Raw genomic sequence first — 17,932 nt, 5'->3', positions numbered from 1 at the left:
AAGGGTGTCTCAATGAAAAACAAACAACACAATTATTGAAAACAGTCTTAGATATTTGTTCAATGAAAAAAGACCCCCCCCCCCCCCCGCCGCGGGTTAGGGGGAAGAATTTACCCGATGCTCCCCAGCATGTCGTAAGAGGCGACTAACGGATTCTGTTTCTCCTTTTACCCTTGTTAAGTGTTTCTTGTATAGAATATAGTCAATGTTTGTAAAGATTTTAGTCAAGCAGTATGTAAGAAATGTTAAGTCCTTTGTACTGGAAACTTGCATTCTCCCAGTAAGGTAATATATTGTACTACGTTGCAAGCCCCTGGAGCAATGTTTTGATTAGTGCTTTTGTGAACAAGAAACAATTAACAAGTGGCTCTATCCCATCTCCCCCCTTTCCCCGTTGCGATATAACCTTCGTGGTTGAAAACGACGTAAAACACCAAATAAATAAAAAAATAAATAAACAATGAAAAAAGGGGATTTAGTCTGATAAGGAATACATAAAAATAGATGTGATTTTGGTACTGTCAACAATGACGATGGTAGACTTGCAATCTAACGTTAAACCCAAGAATCGTCAAAAACCTAATCAGTTTAATTTTTTTTTCTTTTGCTCGTTAGTGTCTGATGCCATTGCGGTTTTTAAGGGATGTAATTGTGCACGTCCATAATATAGCGTAACATGGATGGGTGACCATCTTTACCAGTCGGTTAAATCACTCACACAAAACCTTCGATGCGGTTGATGATTTGATGAGATGCATTATGCATTTGTTTCGGGGAGTAAAATCCTGTTTGTATATTTAATAATAATAATAATAATAATAACTGGACATTTTTAAGTGCCTAACCTATGGCTCTAGGCCCTTTACAAAAGAACATATATATACAGAATAGAACAATTAAAAGTACAACCTACATAAAACAAATTAATCATACAGACACAAATCACCACATGTACTGTTCACACAATAATCATATATGCAATACACACTATATATACATACAAACATACACAGCTAACACTCTCAACAATCATAACAACTTTATGGGAGAGGAGTATGTGCAGAAATGGAATGAAGAAGATATTTGATTGTTTGGGGGCATTTTATGATGTGTGTGTTTTTTCGTCGGTGATGAGTGTAATCGGCAGGGCAGCAGATTGTGTGTAAACACATTTGGACGACATACTTGTAAATTAAAACATAAGTCTACAGGGGATCTTTTCCACAAAAAACACCCACTCACGTCCATAATAATTATAGCTTAATTGGAGAAATATGGATGGGTGACCATCTTTGCCAGTCCATGAAATTACCCACACAAAATCGTCCATGCAGTTGATTTTTTGATTGGATGTATTATGAATTATTTAGGGGAGTAAAAACTTGTTTGTATATTTCATTGTTTTGTGGCATACATGTTATGGTGTGAGTTTTCTTCGTCATTGATGCGTGTACTCGGCAGAACTTCATATTTTGTGTGCATTTGTCTAAAATATAAAAACATTTGGACGGCATAATCACGCCCGATAAATAGTTTCAGACAGTTTTTACTGTCATAAAGAAATGCATAATACATCCAAACAAACCATCAACTGCATCGACGGTTTCGTGTGTGTGATTTAATTAACTGGCATGTTTCTCCAATCATTGCAACAAAAAGAGGATTATATGAGATACAACCAATGGCGTGATAGGAGAGTGAATGTGGCGGTGGGGGAGGGGGAGGAGTGTTATAGCTGTATCAACTGTTGAGTGAGCATTTAGCTCAACCAATGGCCTGATAGGAGAGTGAATGTGGTGGTGGGGGAGGGGGAGGAGTGTTTTAGCTGTAGCAACTGTTGAGTCAGCATTTAGCTCAACCAATGGCCTGACAGAAGAGTGAATGTGGTGGTGGGGGAGGGGGAGGAGTGTTATAGCTGTAGCAACTGTTGAGTGAGCATTTAGCTCAACCAATGGCCTGACAGAAGAGTGAATGTGGTGGTGGGGGATGGGAGGAGTGTTTTAGCTGTATCAACTGTTGAGTGAGCATTTAGCTCAACCAATGGCCTGACAGAAGAGTGAATGTGGTGGTGGGGGAGGGGGAGGAGTGTTTTAGCTGTAGCAACAGCTGAGCTTAACCAATGGCCTGACAAGAGATGATACACCCTGAGCTGGCGATGCACGTGATTCGCGGATGGAAAAAAAACCACCGTGCAGGGAGATGTAGCTGTATAAATATCTCGGCCCACAGCGACCACATCATCTCTCTTCTTGGAGCCCAGCCTTCTAGTTGGTAAGTGTTCCGTTGCTTAGTATTTAATTGCTCTATATCAGTCTAACAGAATCATGTCGACATTAGTTTTGGAAGTTTAATTAATTCAGGATTATTTGTGTCTTTCTTTCTCAATGTTTACGTGTTGAAATGAACTAAACATTGTGAGAAAAAAGAAAGAAAAATAAATATAAAAAGAAGTAAGTAATAGGATGGTTAAAATATTGAAGATGTTCTTCTTTAAATGTGTAGCACACGTCCCCAAGTAACGTGCCCACCATTCTCATTGTCGAGTCAGTGTCTGTTTCAGTGCATAGGCTTTACCAGGACATGTCAGAAATCCTTAACTGGAAAAAAGAACAATTCGATTCTACATTGTAATACTTTACCTAATACATTAAACGGAAGAGTAAAGATGTTGTCATGTCATCCACGCATATGATGGAACATTGATTATCGTTATGTCAAACACAAAGTGGATTTCTTCTTGTTCTTCTTCTTCTTCTTCGTTCATGGGCTTAGACTCCCACGTTCACTCATGTTTTTAGCACGAGTGGATTTTTACTTTTATGACCGTTTTTACCCCGCCATTCAGGCAGCATACGCCGATTTCGGGGGAGGCATGCTGGGTAGTTTCGTGTTTCTATAACCCACCGAACTCTGACATGGATTACAGGATCTTTTCCGTGCGCACTTGGTCTTGTGCTTGCGTGTACACACGAAGGGGGTTAAGTCACAAGCACCTCTGCACATAAGTTGACATGGGAGATCGAAAAAAACTCCACTCTTAACCCACCAGGCGGCATTCAGCGACTGGGATTCGAATTCACGACCTGCTGATTAGGAGGCCGACGTCTTATCACCAAGCCACTGCGCCCGTCACATCATTATTGATTTTTGTTAACCACAAACAAAACAAAAGAGCCCAGTATTTGTGTTATCAAAAGTAACATACATTCAAAACAGTGAAAAACACAATATTACTATTGTTAAACATAACAAAATATGAAAAGACTTTTTGAGAAATATGTTCAAAGGCAAAAGATAGTCATTTTTCATGTTTGTGTCACAAGCTCAATGTTTAACACAATGTAGTATTGCTTTGCACACAGGACTGCACGTGACTGTCAGTAATCTGCTCAAGAGAAAGACGTTTCGGTTTGCACGGGCGTGTTAGCGATTGTTTGGGCCAGTCAGCGTCCCTCATGCACCGAAGCAGATAATTATGTGCAAATTCACTTGTGAAAATTAAAAAACGACCGGCAAATTAAAACAAAAGAAAATCAAAAAATATTATATGCGTGACGTCACATGCGTTTGAATCGGACATTTAGGGGGAAAACGTCACTTCAATTTTTGAGATTACAAACGTTTTAGTATAGCGTTACATTTATTGTGACATTTTCGAGTGAACACAAATGATAACTGTTGCTCTCCTAGTTAAGGTGATTTGGTGTAATGATTGCACTGCCACTTTGTTGTCAGATCTGATTTGCAGCAAACTTTGAAGATGCCGTTGTCATCAGCCTTGTTCCTACCTCTGGTGCTGTTCGTCAGTGGTGTCACCTTTGAGTTCTCACTGGCAGGTAAGATTAACATGGGTTCTCTTTATACCTAACACTCAAGGTGACCCCTAGAAATAAAAAAACCCACTGATATCAATGTTGAACGATCTACTTCATATTTGGTGTACAATTAATTGAGATTACCCATGATCAGTTCATATAGTGGACAATGGGTCTCCCCCATGGAGGATTGCCTTCGTGTCCTTGGTAAATAGAGCGCACCACTTGCAAGCGTGAGTTAAACACGAAGGGATTCTTTTTTTTAAGTCAGTTTGAGTTCAACGAATTATCTTCATAGTTGGTGCGCATTAGCTTACGTTTTGGTATACTGGTCTAACAATAGTATACCGACTTTGATCTTCTCTCTAAAATGTTGTAAATAACCCCTCCGAACGTTTGCCTGTTTGGGGATTGCCCTGTACCTGGCTGACATTGCTGTCTTCCAGTCACCAATGATATGGGGGTTATTTTGCCATCTCCGACCTACAGATATGTTTAAGGAACAAGTCTTCAAGGGTTTAAATCGGGTGCGTTTTGCTACCACTCAATTATTCAAACCTCGTACCGCTGAGTCTAGCCCCAAATTCGTAAACACAATGTTTTGAAAGAGCATACCAGTTAAAGTTGTTGACTAAAGACATTGACGATTTAATACATTTTAAAAGTAGGTGTAGTTAAACCAATAACCATGATCAACATGTAGCTTCTCCATGTCAACGGTACATGACTGTTCACCAAATACTTAGAAACAACAACAATGACTGTTCAACATGTAGCTTGTCCATGTCAACGGTACATATGACTATCCACTAAATGCTGAGAGACAACACGCTTGTCCTTTTCTGTGTCATGGCCCTGTCACACGACCGTTTTAAAGCCAGCGTATGCCGACGTATGAACATACGCTGGCGTACGCTGAACTATCGATGTTTTTTTCAATCTTTGGCGTATACATAGCGTATTCATAACGAGTTGGACGTATACATAACGTATTAGTAACGTATGCAGAACGTTTCAATAACTTACAGATAGCGTACACCAACGTATGCTTGGCGTGTTGCCAGCGTTCACAACTTATGCCCAACGAATGCTTAGCGTGTTGCCGGCGTTCACAACGTATGCCTAACGATAGTCTTGCGCGCAACAGCTTATCGCTGACGATCACATGTCGTCGCCGCTGCTAATGGATAGAACGTATTTCGGAAGTTTTGTTTTATTAGATATATTTCGGAAGTTTTGTTTTATTAGACATGACGCCATGCGATCACGTCATTTGTTCTATAAATCGCGGGAAATCGGCAAGTAATTCTGCAAATTTGGTGAGTAGAAACTGTATTAGTTCTTCCTTGTTATGTAACGGTATATCAAGTGGTAAGTTCTGTACTCTCTGTGCAGAATGTCGTGTCCATGAAGAACTGTTTATACGGCAGAAGTGTTGCTTGCGTTCGGAATGTCTCAGCACTATCTACAGATACAGATATTTATCGACGTATGAGTAACGTACAAGTAACGTGTGTGAACGTGTGCCAACGTATGCAGTGCGTATGAACCATACGTCGAGAATTTTTGTGCATGCACAAAACTTTGCTGCGTGCTCAGCGTACTACGACGTATGCCAGCGTGCTTCAGCGTCCTCTTAACGTATACAAAACGTACCCATAACGTATTCGACGTACGCCAGCGTACTTATTCAAATGTCCCATACGTCGGCATACGCAGGCTTTAAAACGGTCGTGTGACAGGGCCATTATTGCCCTGTCACACCTTGACGTATGAGCCAGCGTATGCCGACGTATGAAAAATCTGGCGAATACGTCGAATACGTTATGGGTAAGTTTTGTATACGTTAAGAATACGCTGAAGTACGCTGGTATACGTCGTCGTACGGCGAGGTTCTCGACAAATTTTGAACATGCACAAAATTTCCGGACGTATGCCAGCGTATGGCTCATACGTCCCGCATACGCTGGCCGTACGTTATAGGTAAATTATGCGATCGTTGACACACGTTCATATACGTTACTAATACGTCCACGTACGTCGAGATAATTGTAAACGTACCCAAAACGTATCTCTAACCTATGAGTAACGTGCTTTGAACGTATGTCGAACGTATCTCCAACGCATATTGACGTATGTAGACGTTTTGAACGTGTTCCGGACGACCACAGAACGTATTCGACGTATTCGCCAGATTTTTCATACGTCGGCAAAGGATTCTACTTCATTGTTCTGATGGCGCTTGTAGATGCCGACTACAAATTCATTTGGGCAGATATTAGTGGTAGTGGATCAGCATCAGATGCGCAGATATACAATTCCTGTGAGCTGAAGGAATGCGTACCCTAGGTTTTCCTGACCCTGAGCCTCTTCCCAACGACAACGAGGATGTGCCCTACTTCTTCATCGGTGACGATGCCTTCACCTTTTTTTTTATTTTATAGGCTACGACATGTGATCGTCGGCGATACGCTGCATACGTTATGCATACGTTATACACACGTTAGACTATCGTTGGACATAAGTTGTGAACGCCGGCAACACGTTAAGCATTCGTTGGTATACGTTATCTATAAGTTATCGAAATCTTCTATATACGTTACTATCACGATATGTGTACGTCAAACTCGTTATGAATACGCTATGTATACGCCCAACTCGTTATAAATACGCTATGTATACGCCCAAAATTGAGAAAAAAACATGGATAGTTCAGCGTACGCCAGCGTTTTAGGGAAAGTTTGATACGTCGGCATACGCTGGCTAATACGTTAAGGTGTGACAGGGCCATTAGGCGTGCATGTGTGAAATAGAGATCACGAACATTCGACCTAGACACAATCATTTGTCGTAGTAAGCGTAGACATTCGGTCTGCTCCCCGCCTAATGGCCGATGTCTTCCGTCTTCGGGGGACTACGTGGGTTTAAATTTGGAGTGGTCTTTCTCCTAGAGGAGTTTCCTTGCAGGGATAGTGAGCCTCCTCTGCCCTCGTTTTAATTTTGGAGTGATCTTCTCCTAGGACAGCTGCCTTCCAGGGTTGACGAGCCTGTCCTGCCCGGCTATTTAACCCATAGTTGGGGGTTGGTTCGTGGGCACCAGGGCGTATCCACACGCCGGTGGGCCTGCATGCCACACGTCTAGGGGCCAACCTCCTCCGAGTCCTTGTAGTTCAGCCTGGGGCCTTTCGGTACCCAGTTCACGCCTGTCGCCACGATGGAGGCACTACAAAGGGCTTGCTGTGGAGAGGTTATGTACTGGCAGGAGAGACTGACGCAAGCTGCTCTCTTTTCGCGTTGTCCTGAAAAGGACGGTGCTAGCCAGCGGTGAGGGCTGAAAGCGAGAGGTGACAAGCACAAAACACTTCGCCAACACACTAGACACATCACACAACCATTTGACAGGCTGAAATAGAGATAAGAGCCATGACAATAAAACAAGATGGTACAGAGGACTTCCAATGTAACTTCAACACTAATTTAGAATGTTTCCATCTCAATATTTTCCTTTCTATGATTTTTCTCAGACGAGAAAGCATGCTCCATTGGACGTTACGGAACACTGACAATGTTCAACGGAGAAACAGCGGACGTGAAGCTTCCCTGTAAGTATCGTCTCGCGGACTTCACGTGCGGGGACTACCGGGTCAAGGTCACTCCAGGCAGCGCGGTAGACCAGGAAGACAGTCACCGTTTCTTCCCGGACACCGTGTGGGTCAAAGTGGTCAACGCTAATACCAGTGAATTCGTGAAGATACGAACCTCAGTGAGACGACTGGACAAGGTTTGGAGCGACCATAGACACACATCTGCTAGCCGCACGTTTACCTAGGGGTTACAAACCGAGTCTCAGTGGATATTCAACAGAATGGTCGAAGTTAGTTGATCATGAACAATTTGAGCTTTAGTGAGATATTTTTCATGACCACGAACTAAGAACATTACTTTACATATCCGCTGAAACGAGGTGTGTACGTACTCTATTTACTTTCCTTTTTGAGTCAGGTTTTTTTTTTTCTCGGAAAAAGGGAGATTTTGTGCCACAGGGTGATCAAAGCATAATCACTCTGTCAGACTTCTGGCGCAGTTGGGCACGATGATCACACTTGATGCGCGGTGGTATCGTTATGTCATAATAATTTGATTCTCTTCACACTTCCAACCAGTTACTTTCGGTTGGACAGAAATCGAGCACACATTTATGATATGATAAGATAAGATTAGATAACGTAAGAAAACTTTAATGTCCATGTTCATCGTACATAAACATGGACATTTGTCATGTTGCACCTCGCTGGCCTACTTGTAACACAGAGACAGCGATCAACAAGAATAATCGTACATAAACACAGTTCTAAGAGGAACCGTTGCAGTATGTGCCATTCAAAGGTGTTGAATGTTAGTGTGAATGTGTTTCATCAAGTTCGTATTGCTGTTTACACGAAAAGATTTCATTGGTCAGCTAACCTCATTAGAGACGGAATGGTACTTTGAATAGATTTAAATAAATGTAGTTGTCCACTGAGTGGAACAAGTATAGAAATGTGGTCGTTTATCGGATAGATATGTAATCATGTTGATGTTGTTTTGTTGTTGTTATGGTGGTGGTGGTGGTGACAGTGGTAATCATGGTGGTGGGGTTGACATTGTTGTTGTTGTTGTTGTTGTTAATGATGATGGCTTTGGTGATTATAATGATGCTTAGTGTTGCGGTTGATGTTGTTGTTTACGACAGGAAATGCATAGTGCTAAACCGATTCTTGTATAATAAGACACGATCTGTTCCCTTCTTTTAGAACGGAAGCTTACGCTTTGATGTTTCAGAAGAACTTTTGTTGAACTTCGTGAGAAACATGCTAATGTGAACGAGACTTGCCAATATAAATATGTGACCCTCCACCACGAAATGAGTCGCATGTCACCTCGCGCGGTTCTGCGCTATAGCTTACTATAACTCCGAGGAGTGTCTAGTAACAGTGTGAGGTCACTTTAGTCACAGGCTTATAACTCAAATAGTTTTCGCTCTTTTTTTAAAACGGTTAAATTTCACCACTGGATAGAGCATAAAAAACTCTTTAGGAAAATGTAAAAATATGAAAATCATGCAAAGGTGACATGCGACTCATTCCGTGGTGGAGGGTGACCTGGGTCACATATGTCCTGATCTAACGCATGCTCTTTCTGCAATCCAGTTCAGTGAAAACAGAACCACCAACCCATGGCAGGTAAAGGAGGGCTCTAAGAGCGTTGTGGACTTCGCAGACTACGACCAGTCCAGGGAAGCTGCTGTGTTGAGGAAGGACGGAGTCTTCAGCGTGGAGTTCAGCAGGGCGGAACGGAGCGTGGTCGTCACGTGCTCGGACCAAGAGTTTGTCTCGGAGGGACTGCCAGAGTCACTGTGTGGTACGGATATCTGCCTGTTGGCATAGCTGCGGGTTGTGACTGTATCAGTCACTGTACTTATCTCGTTAACAGGTAAACGTAGCTTTTAAAATGATAAATCTAAGCCGAAGATGGCTTGGTTAAAACCGATGAGCTGCGTTGTCTTTCTGACTACAAGTGATCAGCGCCCTCTTTCTTTCAGTTGTCAGCATCCCACTCTCTCTCTCTCTCTCTCTCTCTCTCTCTCTCTCTCTCTCTCTCTCTCTCTCTCTCTCTCTCTCTCTCTCTCTCAATAAACACATTAACAACCTTTAAAAACAATTTTGTTTTAATATTAAACATGCCGATGAGCACATTCTTTGAGCACTTTGAAAACAATAAATTAATGCACGAAAATTAAACAGGTTTAACCCCAAAACACTCACGTGAAACAATTTATTTGACCAATGACTGACCAATTAACAATAATCTGTTCTGTGTTGCTATTTGTTGACTTTACTAAAGCTTTTGACCTAATTAATTGACAAACTAATTCTGGTTACATGTTAAAATCTAAAGTACTTTTTTTTTAAACCAATCACACTCTTGTAAACAAACATAAAGGTTTGGAGCACCACAAGGTTCTATGTTTGGTCTGTTACTATTTTCAATCTATTATAACGACCTTCCCATATTTGTAAAATACATGTGCACACTGTGGCAGATGATACTACAATTCATTCCGGTCACCAAGATCTTATTGAAATAGCAAAAAGTCCTCCAAGAAAACCGTAATCGATTGCTAGAATTGTCAGAACTAAACCATCTGTCACTGAACCTAAATAAAACTAAATGCATGCTTCTAACCACGAGATAAAAACGACCAAATCTATCATCTAGATTTCTGACATTGCAAATACGAAATCAAGATGTATAAAGTATTAGTACTCTCTGATTGTATTGAACCACATGATTCTACACAATGCACGACTTGTAAGTACAATTATTGTGTAGCTGATAAAGTATTAGTACTCTATGATTGTATTGAACCACATGGTTCTACACAGTGCACAAAGAGCATTATTAGGCAAACACAAAATGTGTTATAATTTTCCATCTTGCCAATGCATAATATAATCCATTTGAAATGTCCTATTGATTGCTGGACATGTTGATTATATTGATGTGTTATGTAGTAAGTAAGCCGGATAAAGAAAAAGCAGGTTGGCATTGCGAATTCTGTCACCCTCGAAATATAAAGTTCCATTCAATTCAATTTAATTCTCTCTCTAACGCCCCACGTTTAAAAACGTGTCCATGTGCTTTCAAATCATGCAGGAGACGAGACAACGACTGACGCCAAGAACAATGCGATGACGACCCTCTTTCCCGGGCAAAGGAATATGACGGATGACGCGCTCGTCAGTTACGTCGTGCTGAATCACGACAATGTCGTCCAGAGGTAAGTCACAACATTTTATTCATACATGGCTACTTGTTTTCTAAACTAAACTGGAATGGTCTCATGTCATGATCAAACGTGTCCGCTCAGTATACATCATTTTGCACTCGTCTTCTACTCGTCGACGTCAACTAGTAACTGGTTTCGTCTACATTTGCTGTAAATGTTCTTCGTCTGTACAAATTCAGCATAGACAACTGGCATGAAAAGGCGAAGGAAGGGCAAGCAAAAGCGGAATTGTATGTGCTGGTTTCCAGGCAGTAACAGCTGAGTGTGGTGGATCTATTTGCACCAAGGAGAGAAGGACGTGACACACGTTTTAGTCACAGTGAATCGTGCAAGTGTCCAAGTAAATGTGATAACTTAAAGGCAGTGTCAGACACGTAAGCGTTGCGTACACACAAAACACAACGTAGAAAAGTATCAAATATAAGCTTGGACGTGCTTTCTTTCATTAAAGTGACTCTCCGCTGGGACGTAGCTTAGTCGGTATCGCGCCGGCCTTAAAACCAGTTAGTTGCTATCGGCGTGGGTTCGAACTCTGTGATTCCAAGAATCAACGTTTGCAAACTCTTTTAGGTGTCCGAACACCACTGTGCGCACACATGCACACGATAAAGATCCTGAGCTAACGGCAACAATCGCAGGACTCGGAAACCACGAATACATGCACACGATGAAGATCCTGAGCTAACCGCAACAATCGCAGGACTCGGAAACCACGAATACATGCACACGATTAAAGATCCTAAGCTAACCGCAACAATCGCAGGACTCGGAAACCACGAATACATGCACACGATTAAAGATCCTAAGCTAACCGCAACAATCGCAGGACTCGGAAACCACGAATACATGCACACGATGAAGATCCTAAGCTAACCGCAACAATCGCAGGACTCGGAAACCACGAATACATGCACACGATTAAAGATCCTAAGCTAACCGCAACAATCGCAGGACTCGGAAACCACGAATACATGCAGGAAAACATGGGTGGCACAGTTTTGCCGAGAACTTCCTTGTGGTAACTCCTCAAGAACAATAAGATATACTCATACATACATACAATATACAGAATGCAAAAAAACCCCGTCTGCTACTTGTTGTAGTCCTAGGGGTTGTGAATCTGGACCAATACATGTCTAGTACGTGTGAGGGTGATGTCATCTCGACACGTACACGTCTTGGCAACACTTGCTGTATTTACTAGGTCAGAACGCGCTTTGAAATCTAAATATATAACTTGGGGGAGAAAGTTCGTTTACACTATCATCTAAAAAAAAAAACCGTTTCAATTTGCTCGCCTTGTCATTCCTCCCAGTTGATATTTAGCGTGATTGCAAATACCCTATCGTGCTTTCACATACTGGCACAGGCACCAATCAGCCGCTACTCTCAGGCACCAATCAGCCGCTACTCTCAGGCACCAATTAGCCGCTACTCTCAGGCACCAATCAGCCGCTACTCTCAGGCACCAATCAGCCGCTACTCTCAGGCACCAATCAGCCGCTACTCTCAGGCACCAATCAGCCGCTACTCTCAGGCACCAATCAGCCGCTACTCTCAGGCACCAATCAGCCGCTACTCTCAGGCACCAATCAGCCGCTACTCTCAGGCACCAATCAGCCGCTACTCTCAGGCACCAATCAGCCGCTACTCTCAGGACATGCGCACAGCTTCCTAGCTTAATGCCTGTCTGAATTTACTTCGCACTTTCCACATTTGTGACCCTCCACCACGAAATGAGTCGCATGTCACCTCGCGCGGTTCTGCGCTGGGCTTAATATAAGTCCGGGGAGTGTCTGGTAACAGTGTGAGGGTCACCTTAGTCACAGGCTTATAACTCAAACAGTTTTCGTTCTTTTCTAAAACGATTTTCACCACTGGATAGAGCATAAAACACTCTTTGTGAAAATGTAAAAATATGAAAATCATGCAAAGGTGACATGCGACTCATGTCGTGGTGGAGGGTCACATTTGTTCTCGTTTTCTCCAACAGCTTCCTAGCTATCTGCCAGTCTGTGTCTGTCACCATGTTCATCTGCCAGTCTGTGTCTGTCACCATGTTCATCTGCCAGTCTGTGTCTGTCACCATGTTCATCTGCCAGTCTGTGTCTGTCACCATGTTCATCTGCCAGTCTGTGTCTGTCACCATGTTCATCTGTCAGTCTGTGTCTGTCACCATGTTCATCTGCCAGTCTGTGTCTGTCACCATGTTCATCTGTCAGTCTGTGTCTGTCACCATGTTCATCTGCCAGTCTGTGTCTGTCACCATGTTCATCTGCCAGTCTGTGTCTCTCACCATGTTCATCTGTCAGTCTGTGTCTGTCACCATGTTCATCTGTCAGTCTGTGTCTCTCACCATGTTCATCTGTCAGTCTGTGTCTGTCACCATGTTCATCTGTCAGTCTGTGTCTGTCACCATGTTCATCTGTCAGTCTGTGTCTCTCACCATGTTCATCTGTCAGTCTGTGTCTCTCACCATGTTCATCTGCCAGTCTGTCACCATGTTCATCTGCCAGTCTGTGTCTGTCACCATGTTCATCTGCCAGTCTGTGTCTGTCACCATGTTCATCTGCCAGTCTGTGTGTGTCACCATGTTCATCTGCCAGTCTGTGTCTGTCACCATGTTCATCTGCCAGTCTGTGTCTGTCACCATGTTCATCTGTCAGTCTGTGTCTCTCACCATGTTCATCTGCCAGTCTGTGTCTCTCACCATGAGAACAAACCCTTATCATGAAAATACTACTTTCCGCTACTCAGTCATTGCACGCAACACACACGCATTACCTCCCTCTAAATATTGTTCAGCAGCATGATATATTATGACCTATTTATCTCCGATCAACCTCATTTCTTGTACAATGTGTTTTCCTACGTACTATGTTAACTTACATTTCCTACTTTATGAATGTGGTTTCTCGCCGTGCATTCTGTACAATATGACACTGGAATAATCCAGTGTATCAATTTAAAGTTACATTTTTCCTTGAACCTTGCTCATGAATGCGATCGGGATGAACATTGACTTGATGTCAATGTTGCAGTGCAACCTGCAAGAAACTGGCCAGCAAATTCACAAGCTGTCAATACAAGGAGCAAGCCGCGATGGAGTGCGTGGCCATCTTTGCTGATCCCTGGCAAGCCGAGTGCCTGGCAACGTCAGACACGTCCCTGGCTTACTACTATTACAACTGTCTGGCGTTTGCGTGTGATGGCGACACCTCGGCTATGGATCGCATGAACAACTACATCAATGACAACTGCGGTAAGCGCTTGTAACTAACACAAATCACTGGCGACTGTTTATTTACACTATCATCTCTAGCAATACAAGTCAATATAGAATTTATTCTGCAGTAGAAGCAATTCTATTTTGGAATTTTATAATAGAAACACTTAAGACCGAAATGATATTTGGAGACACAGAAATGTATCCAGCATTATTACATTCGTCTCTAAACATGAAACTTGGGCAATACCTGTATCAAATATTTGTCTCTAAACATGAAACTTGGGCAATCAATACCTGTATCAAATATTTGTCTCTAAACATGAAACTTGGGCAATCAATACCTGTATCAAATATTTGTCTCTAAACATGAAACTTGGGCAATACCTGTATCAAATATTTGTCTCTAAACATGAAAAGTGTGATGTATGTTTTTGGGACACAAAGTGTACACTCCTATGAAGGGTTTGAAACTTGTTCGGAACATTGCGTCACATCGGAAAGTGTCAAACCAATTCATTCGGTTATTGCTGAAAAACAGCGCTTTGTGTCATGACACCCCTCAAACTCGATACCTATATCAGTAGGACTAGCATAGCACACACAATATGTAAGCTAGCACAATAAAACAACATGTTCTCTGTGTGTGTGTGTGTGTGTGTGTGTGTGTGTGTGTGTGTGCGTGTGCATGCATACGTGTGTGTGTGTGTGTGTGTGTGTGCGTATGTGTGTGTGTGTGTGTGTGTGTGTGTGTGTGTGTGTGTGTGTGTGTGTGTGTGTCTGCGTATAATAATAATAATTGTCAGTAAGTACTGGTGTCACATGACTGATGTGAACCAGTTGATTGGCTAATGGCGATGCGCTAAAACTGTTAGCGCACTCTTGGAGTGCGCTAACTTTTCAACAGAGCGTATTCTTCCGCCCTTTGCCTAAGCGAGAGTGTACTCTCATCCTCAGAATTAATTAATGACATGTAGCTGATATTCTCCACAATACCAATGATTATGACCATAAATTTCCTGCTTCTCAATTAAAGCAGAAGTGGGGTTTTTTCTGACAGATTGCATGTGCCTGTGCCACAGTTGCCACTGATCTAAAAATAGAACCCGCTGTGTCTAATTTTTCAGTTTCGACTTGCGAAGATTCCTCTCATAATTATGCCATGTTAGTGGCATGTAGCTTATTATCCACATTACCAAATGATGAGTTAGTATACAAGTCCCAGCAGCTAACAGAAAACACAAGTGTTATTCCGATAACGTAGCAGCTAGATCAGCACGTAGCAGACTACACTGAAATACGACTGCATCTGTTCAGTAAATGAATGTTTTCCGAATTAATATTTCAAGGCAAGAACAATCGGAATCGAACACGTGTAGGGTTTAGAACGTTCTTACCATATATAAGACTTATTACCAGACTGCCTCATGCGTGCAGACTCAGTGCAACGTGACGAGCAATTTTTGTTTTTGAAATGAGACTCAGTGCAGTGGTTCGATTGCAGACGACATAAATCCCGCTCAGCAAATTAACATGTTGGGCAAATGTGAACGATAAAACGATGGGGATATAATACGTGTAGGGTTCAGAGCATTCTTACCGTTCATATTTAGTACCAGACTCCCCGATGAGTGAAGATACCACACGAGAAACATGCCACATTTATTTTGAAAATGTGCTTACTGTCGACCTTGGCAAGGGGAAACACTCTGCACAGTCAATCTGTCGAAGCTCGATGAAGATTTCGAATCGCAAATAACTAACAACACAGTCCTTTCTCTGAGTTTAAATGAGGTCTCTATGAAAGATCATTACTTTTTAGCTTAACGCTACACTGGAATTTACCAACAGAAATTAAAACAAGAGTTTGCGTGTGACGAAAGCACGACACACTTGAGACAGCCCACACAAAAGTAGATCTTTGACACAAACCTGACCACACAGTTACGCCTATCCAAATGCGCGTTGCAAAATGTGCGTTTTGAATCTTCTTTTTTCTCTGGCGGTACTGACAATATCCTCATTGAAACAATCCCAGTGCACTAAGGGATTTATAGAGCAAATCTCGAAAATAATTATTGAACTCAGCGCTATGCGCTTCGTTCAATAATGAATTTTCTCGATTTGCTCTATAAATCCCTTAGTGCACTGGGATGTCTCAATAACTTAAAAAATAATAATACGAATGTTTGTAACGCGCACATATCTCACCAACAGGCGACTCAAGGCGCACATACACTCATTCACACACACGAAGACTTAAAGTCACTAACACACACACACCATCAACCATTAAATATGTACAGTTATTCAGGGTGGGATGGGGGTGGGCAGTGTAGAATGCATGGATCATTTGGAAGAAATGAATGTCTTGAGTGCAGATTGAATGATTCGAGGGACTGTTGTTGACGGAGGGGGAGAGGTAGTGTGTTCCATTGGCTAGGTGCTTGGAAAGAAAATGAGCGTTGACCTGCTGTTTTGAGTTTGGTGTGGGGGATGTTGAGCTTGAGGGAGTCGGCAGATGATCTGAGTGCTCGTGAAGGGACATAGAGAGAGAGAAAGTCAGAGAGATAGACACGGGCGAGACCATGGAGGCATTTGTAGGTGAGAGTGTTGATTTTGTGTGTGATACGGGCAGGAACGGGCAACCATTGGAACTGATTTAGGAGGGGTGTGATATGGTCTATGTGTGTGTGTGTGTGTGTGTGCGCGCGCGCGCGCGCGTGTGTGTGTGTGTGTGTGTGTGTGTGTGTGTGTGTGTGTGCGATAACCACACAAGAAGCACAAGGAAATAATCAATTCAAATTGACTTGTAATATTCGTCGCTATCTGTTTGTCTATCTGTCTGTCAGTCTGAATAACTGTTTGTCTTTGTGTGTCTGTTTGTGTCTGTGTATGTGTGTGTGTGTGTGTGTGTGTGTGCATCTGTCTGTCTGTCTGTTTGTATCTTTGTCTCTGTCTCTCTGTCTCTGTCTCTCTCTCTGTCTCTCTCTCTCTCTTTCTCTCTCTCTCTCTTTCGCTCTCCCTCTCTCTCTCTTTTTACAATTACAATTACAACTGTCAGTTGGTTCAACTCAAGTGCAGCAAGTTAGGGAACATAGATTATTGGGTGTTACCATTGATCAAGAGTTGAAATGGCAAACTCATTTGAGTAATATTTGCAAACTAGTATCGAAAGATGTGTACCTGTTATCAAAATTAAGGCATTACGCAGATTTTGCAGCACTCAAAATGTTCTATTACGCCCACATAATGCCTCATATAAACTTCGCATCGACACTTTGGAATAACTGCAGTGATGTTCATTTAAAAAGACTCAATTCCCTGCATCGCCGAGCTGCAAAACTTATTCTGCATGATTTGAATAGGTCCACGGATGATAAACTAAAGCTCTTGAATTTCCTCCCCTTGAAAGATCAGTTGACGTTAAACAAGGCTGTGTTCATGTATAAAATTCTAAATGACGACTGTCCTAAATATTTGCAATCACATTTTAAACATGCCACAAAAAGATATGGGTCCCAAAAAATCATCCCTCCTATACCTCGCATAGACCTCTACAAATCGAGCTTAGCCTTCTCGGGAGCGTTTCTTTGGAACTCCTTCCCCCAACAGATAAGAAATGCAACTTCAGTGAAAATGTTTAAGAGACAGTCACGTTCACACATCATTCGTGAATGAAATGTCTTGTTCGATTGTTATTTTGTTAAACATTTTGTACTAGTGTTAACGGATGTGTAGCTGATCGGAGCAACTTTATTCCCAAATGAAAGGTTTAACTATGTCAATGTAATTTTGTAATTTTTGAGTTCTCCTTATGTAATTCCTTAAATGCACATTGTGTTGCATTCCATACAATGTATTTCTGTATTTTATATGATTGAATTTATATTTTGAATGTGCGTCTGTCTTTATGTGTTGTATAAAGGACAGGTTGGAAGAATAGGCTTTGCCTTTTTCTTTATTTGGTGTTTAACGTCGTTTTCAACCACGAAGGGTTATATCGCGACGGGGAAAGGGGGGGGGGGGGGAGATGGGATAGAGCCACTTGTTAATTGTTTC

At 42.1% G+C, this 17,932-nt stretch overlaps 1 protein-coding gene across 1 annotated transcript in view; it reads left to right on the top strand.

Annotated features, from left to right (window-relative positions):
• The first annotated feature begins 2,242 nt into the window (after positions 1-2,242).
• LOC138970569 (uncharacterized) overlaps positions 2,243-17,932 on the top strand; it is a 19,555-nt gene continuing 3,865 nt past the window's right edge. Inside the window, exons 1-6 of the mRNA XM_070343034.1 lie at positions 2,243-2,271; positions 3,736-3,836; positions 7,340-7,596; positions 9,005-9,215; positions 10,512-10,635; positions 13,686-13,906. Of these exons, the coding sequence (XP_070199135.1) occupies positions 3,761-3,836; positions 7,340-7,596; positions 9,005-9,215; positions 10,512-10,635; positions 13,686-13,906 (889 nt within the window). The 5' untranslated portion in view covers positions 2,243-2,271; positions 3,736-3,760. The remainder of the gene's footprint in view (positions 2,272-3,735; positions 3,837-7,339; positions 7,597-9,004; positions 9,216-10,511; positions 10,636-13,685; positions 13,907-17,932) is intronic.

The sequence above is a fragment of the Littorina saxatilis genome, linkage group LG7 (genome assembly GCF_037325665.1).
Source record: "Littorina saxatilis isolate snail1 linkage group LG7, US_GU_Lsax_2.0, whole genome shotgun sequence".
Classification (NCBI taxonomy): Eukaryota; Metazoa; Mollusca; class Gastropoda; order Littorinimorpha; family Littorinidae; genus Littorina; species Littorina saxatilis.
This window is presented reverse-complemented; position numbering and strand designations above follow the sequence as displayed.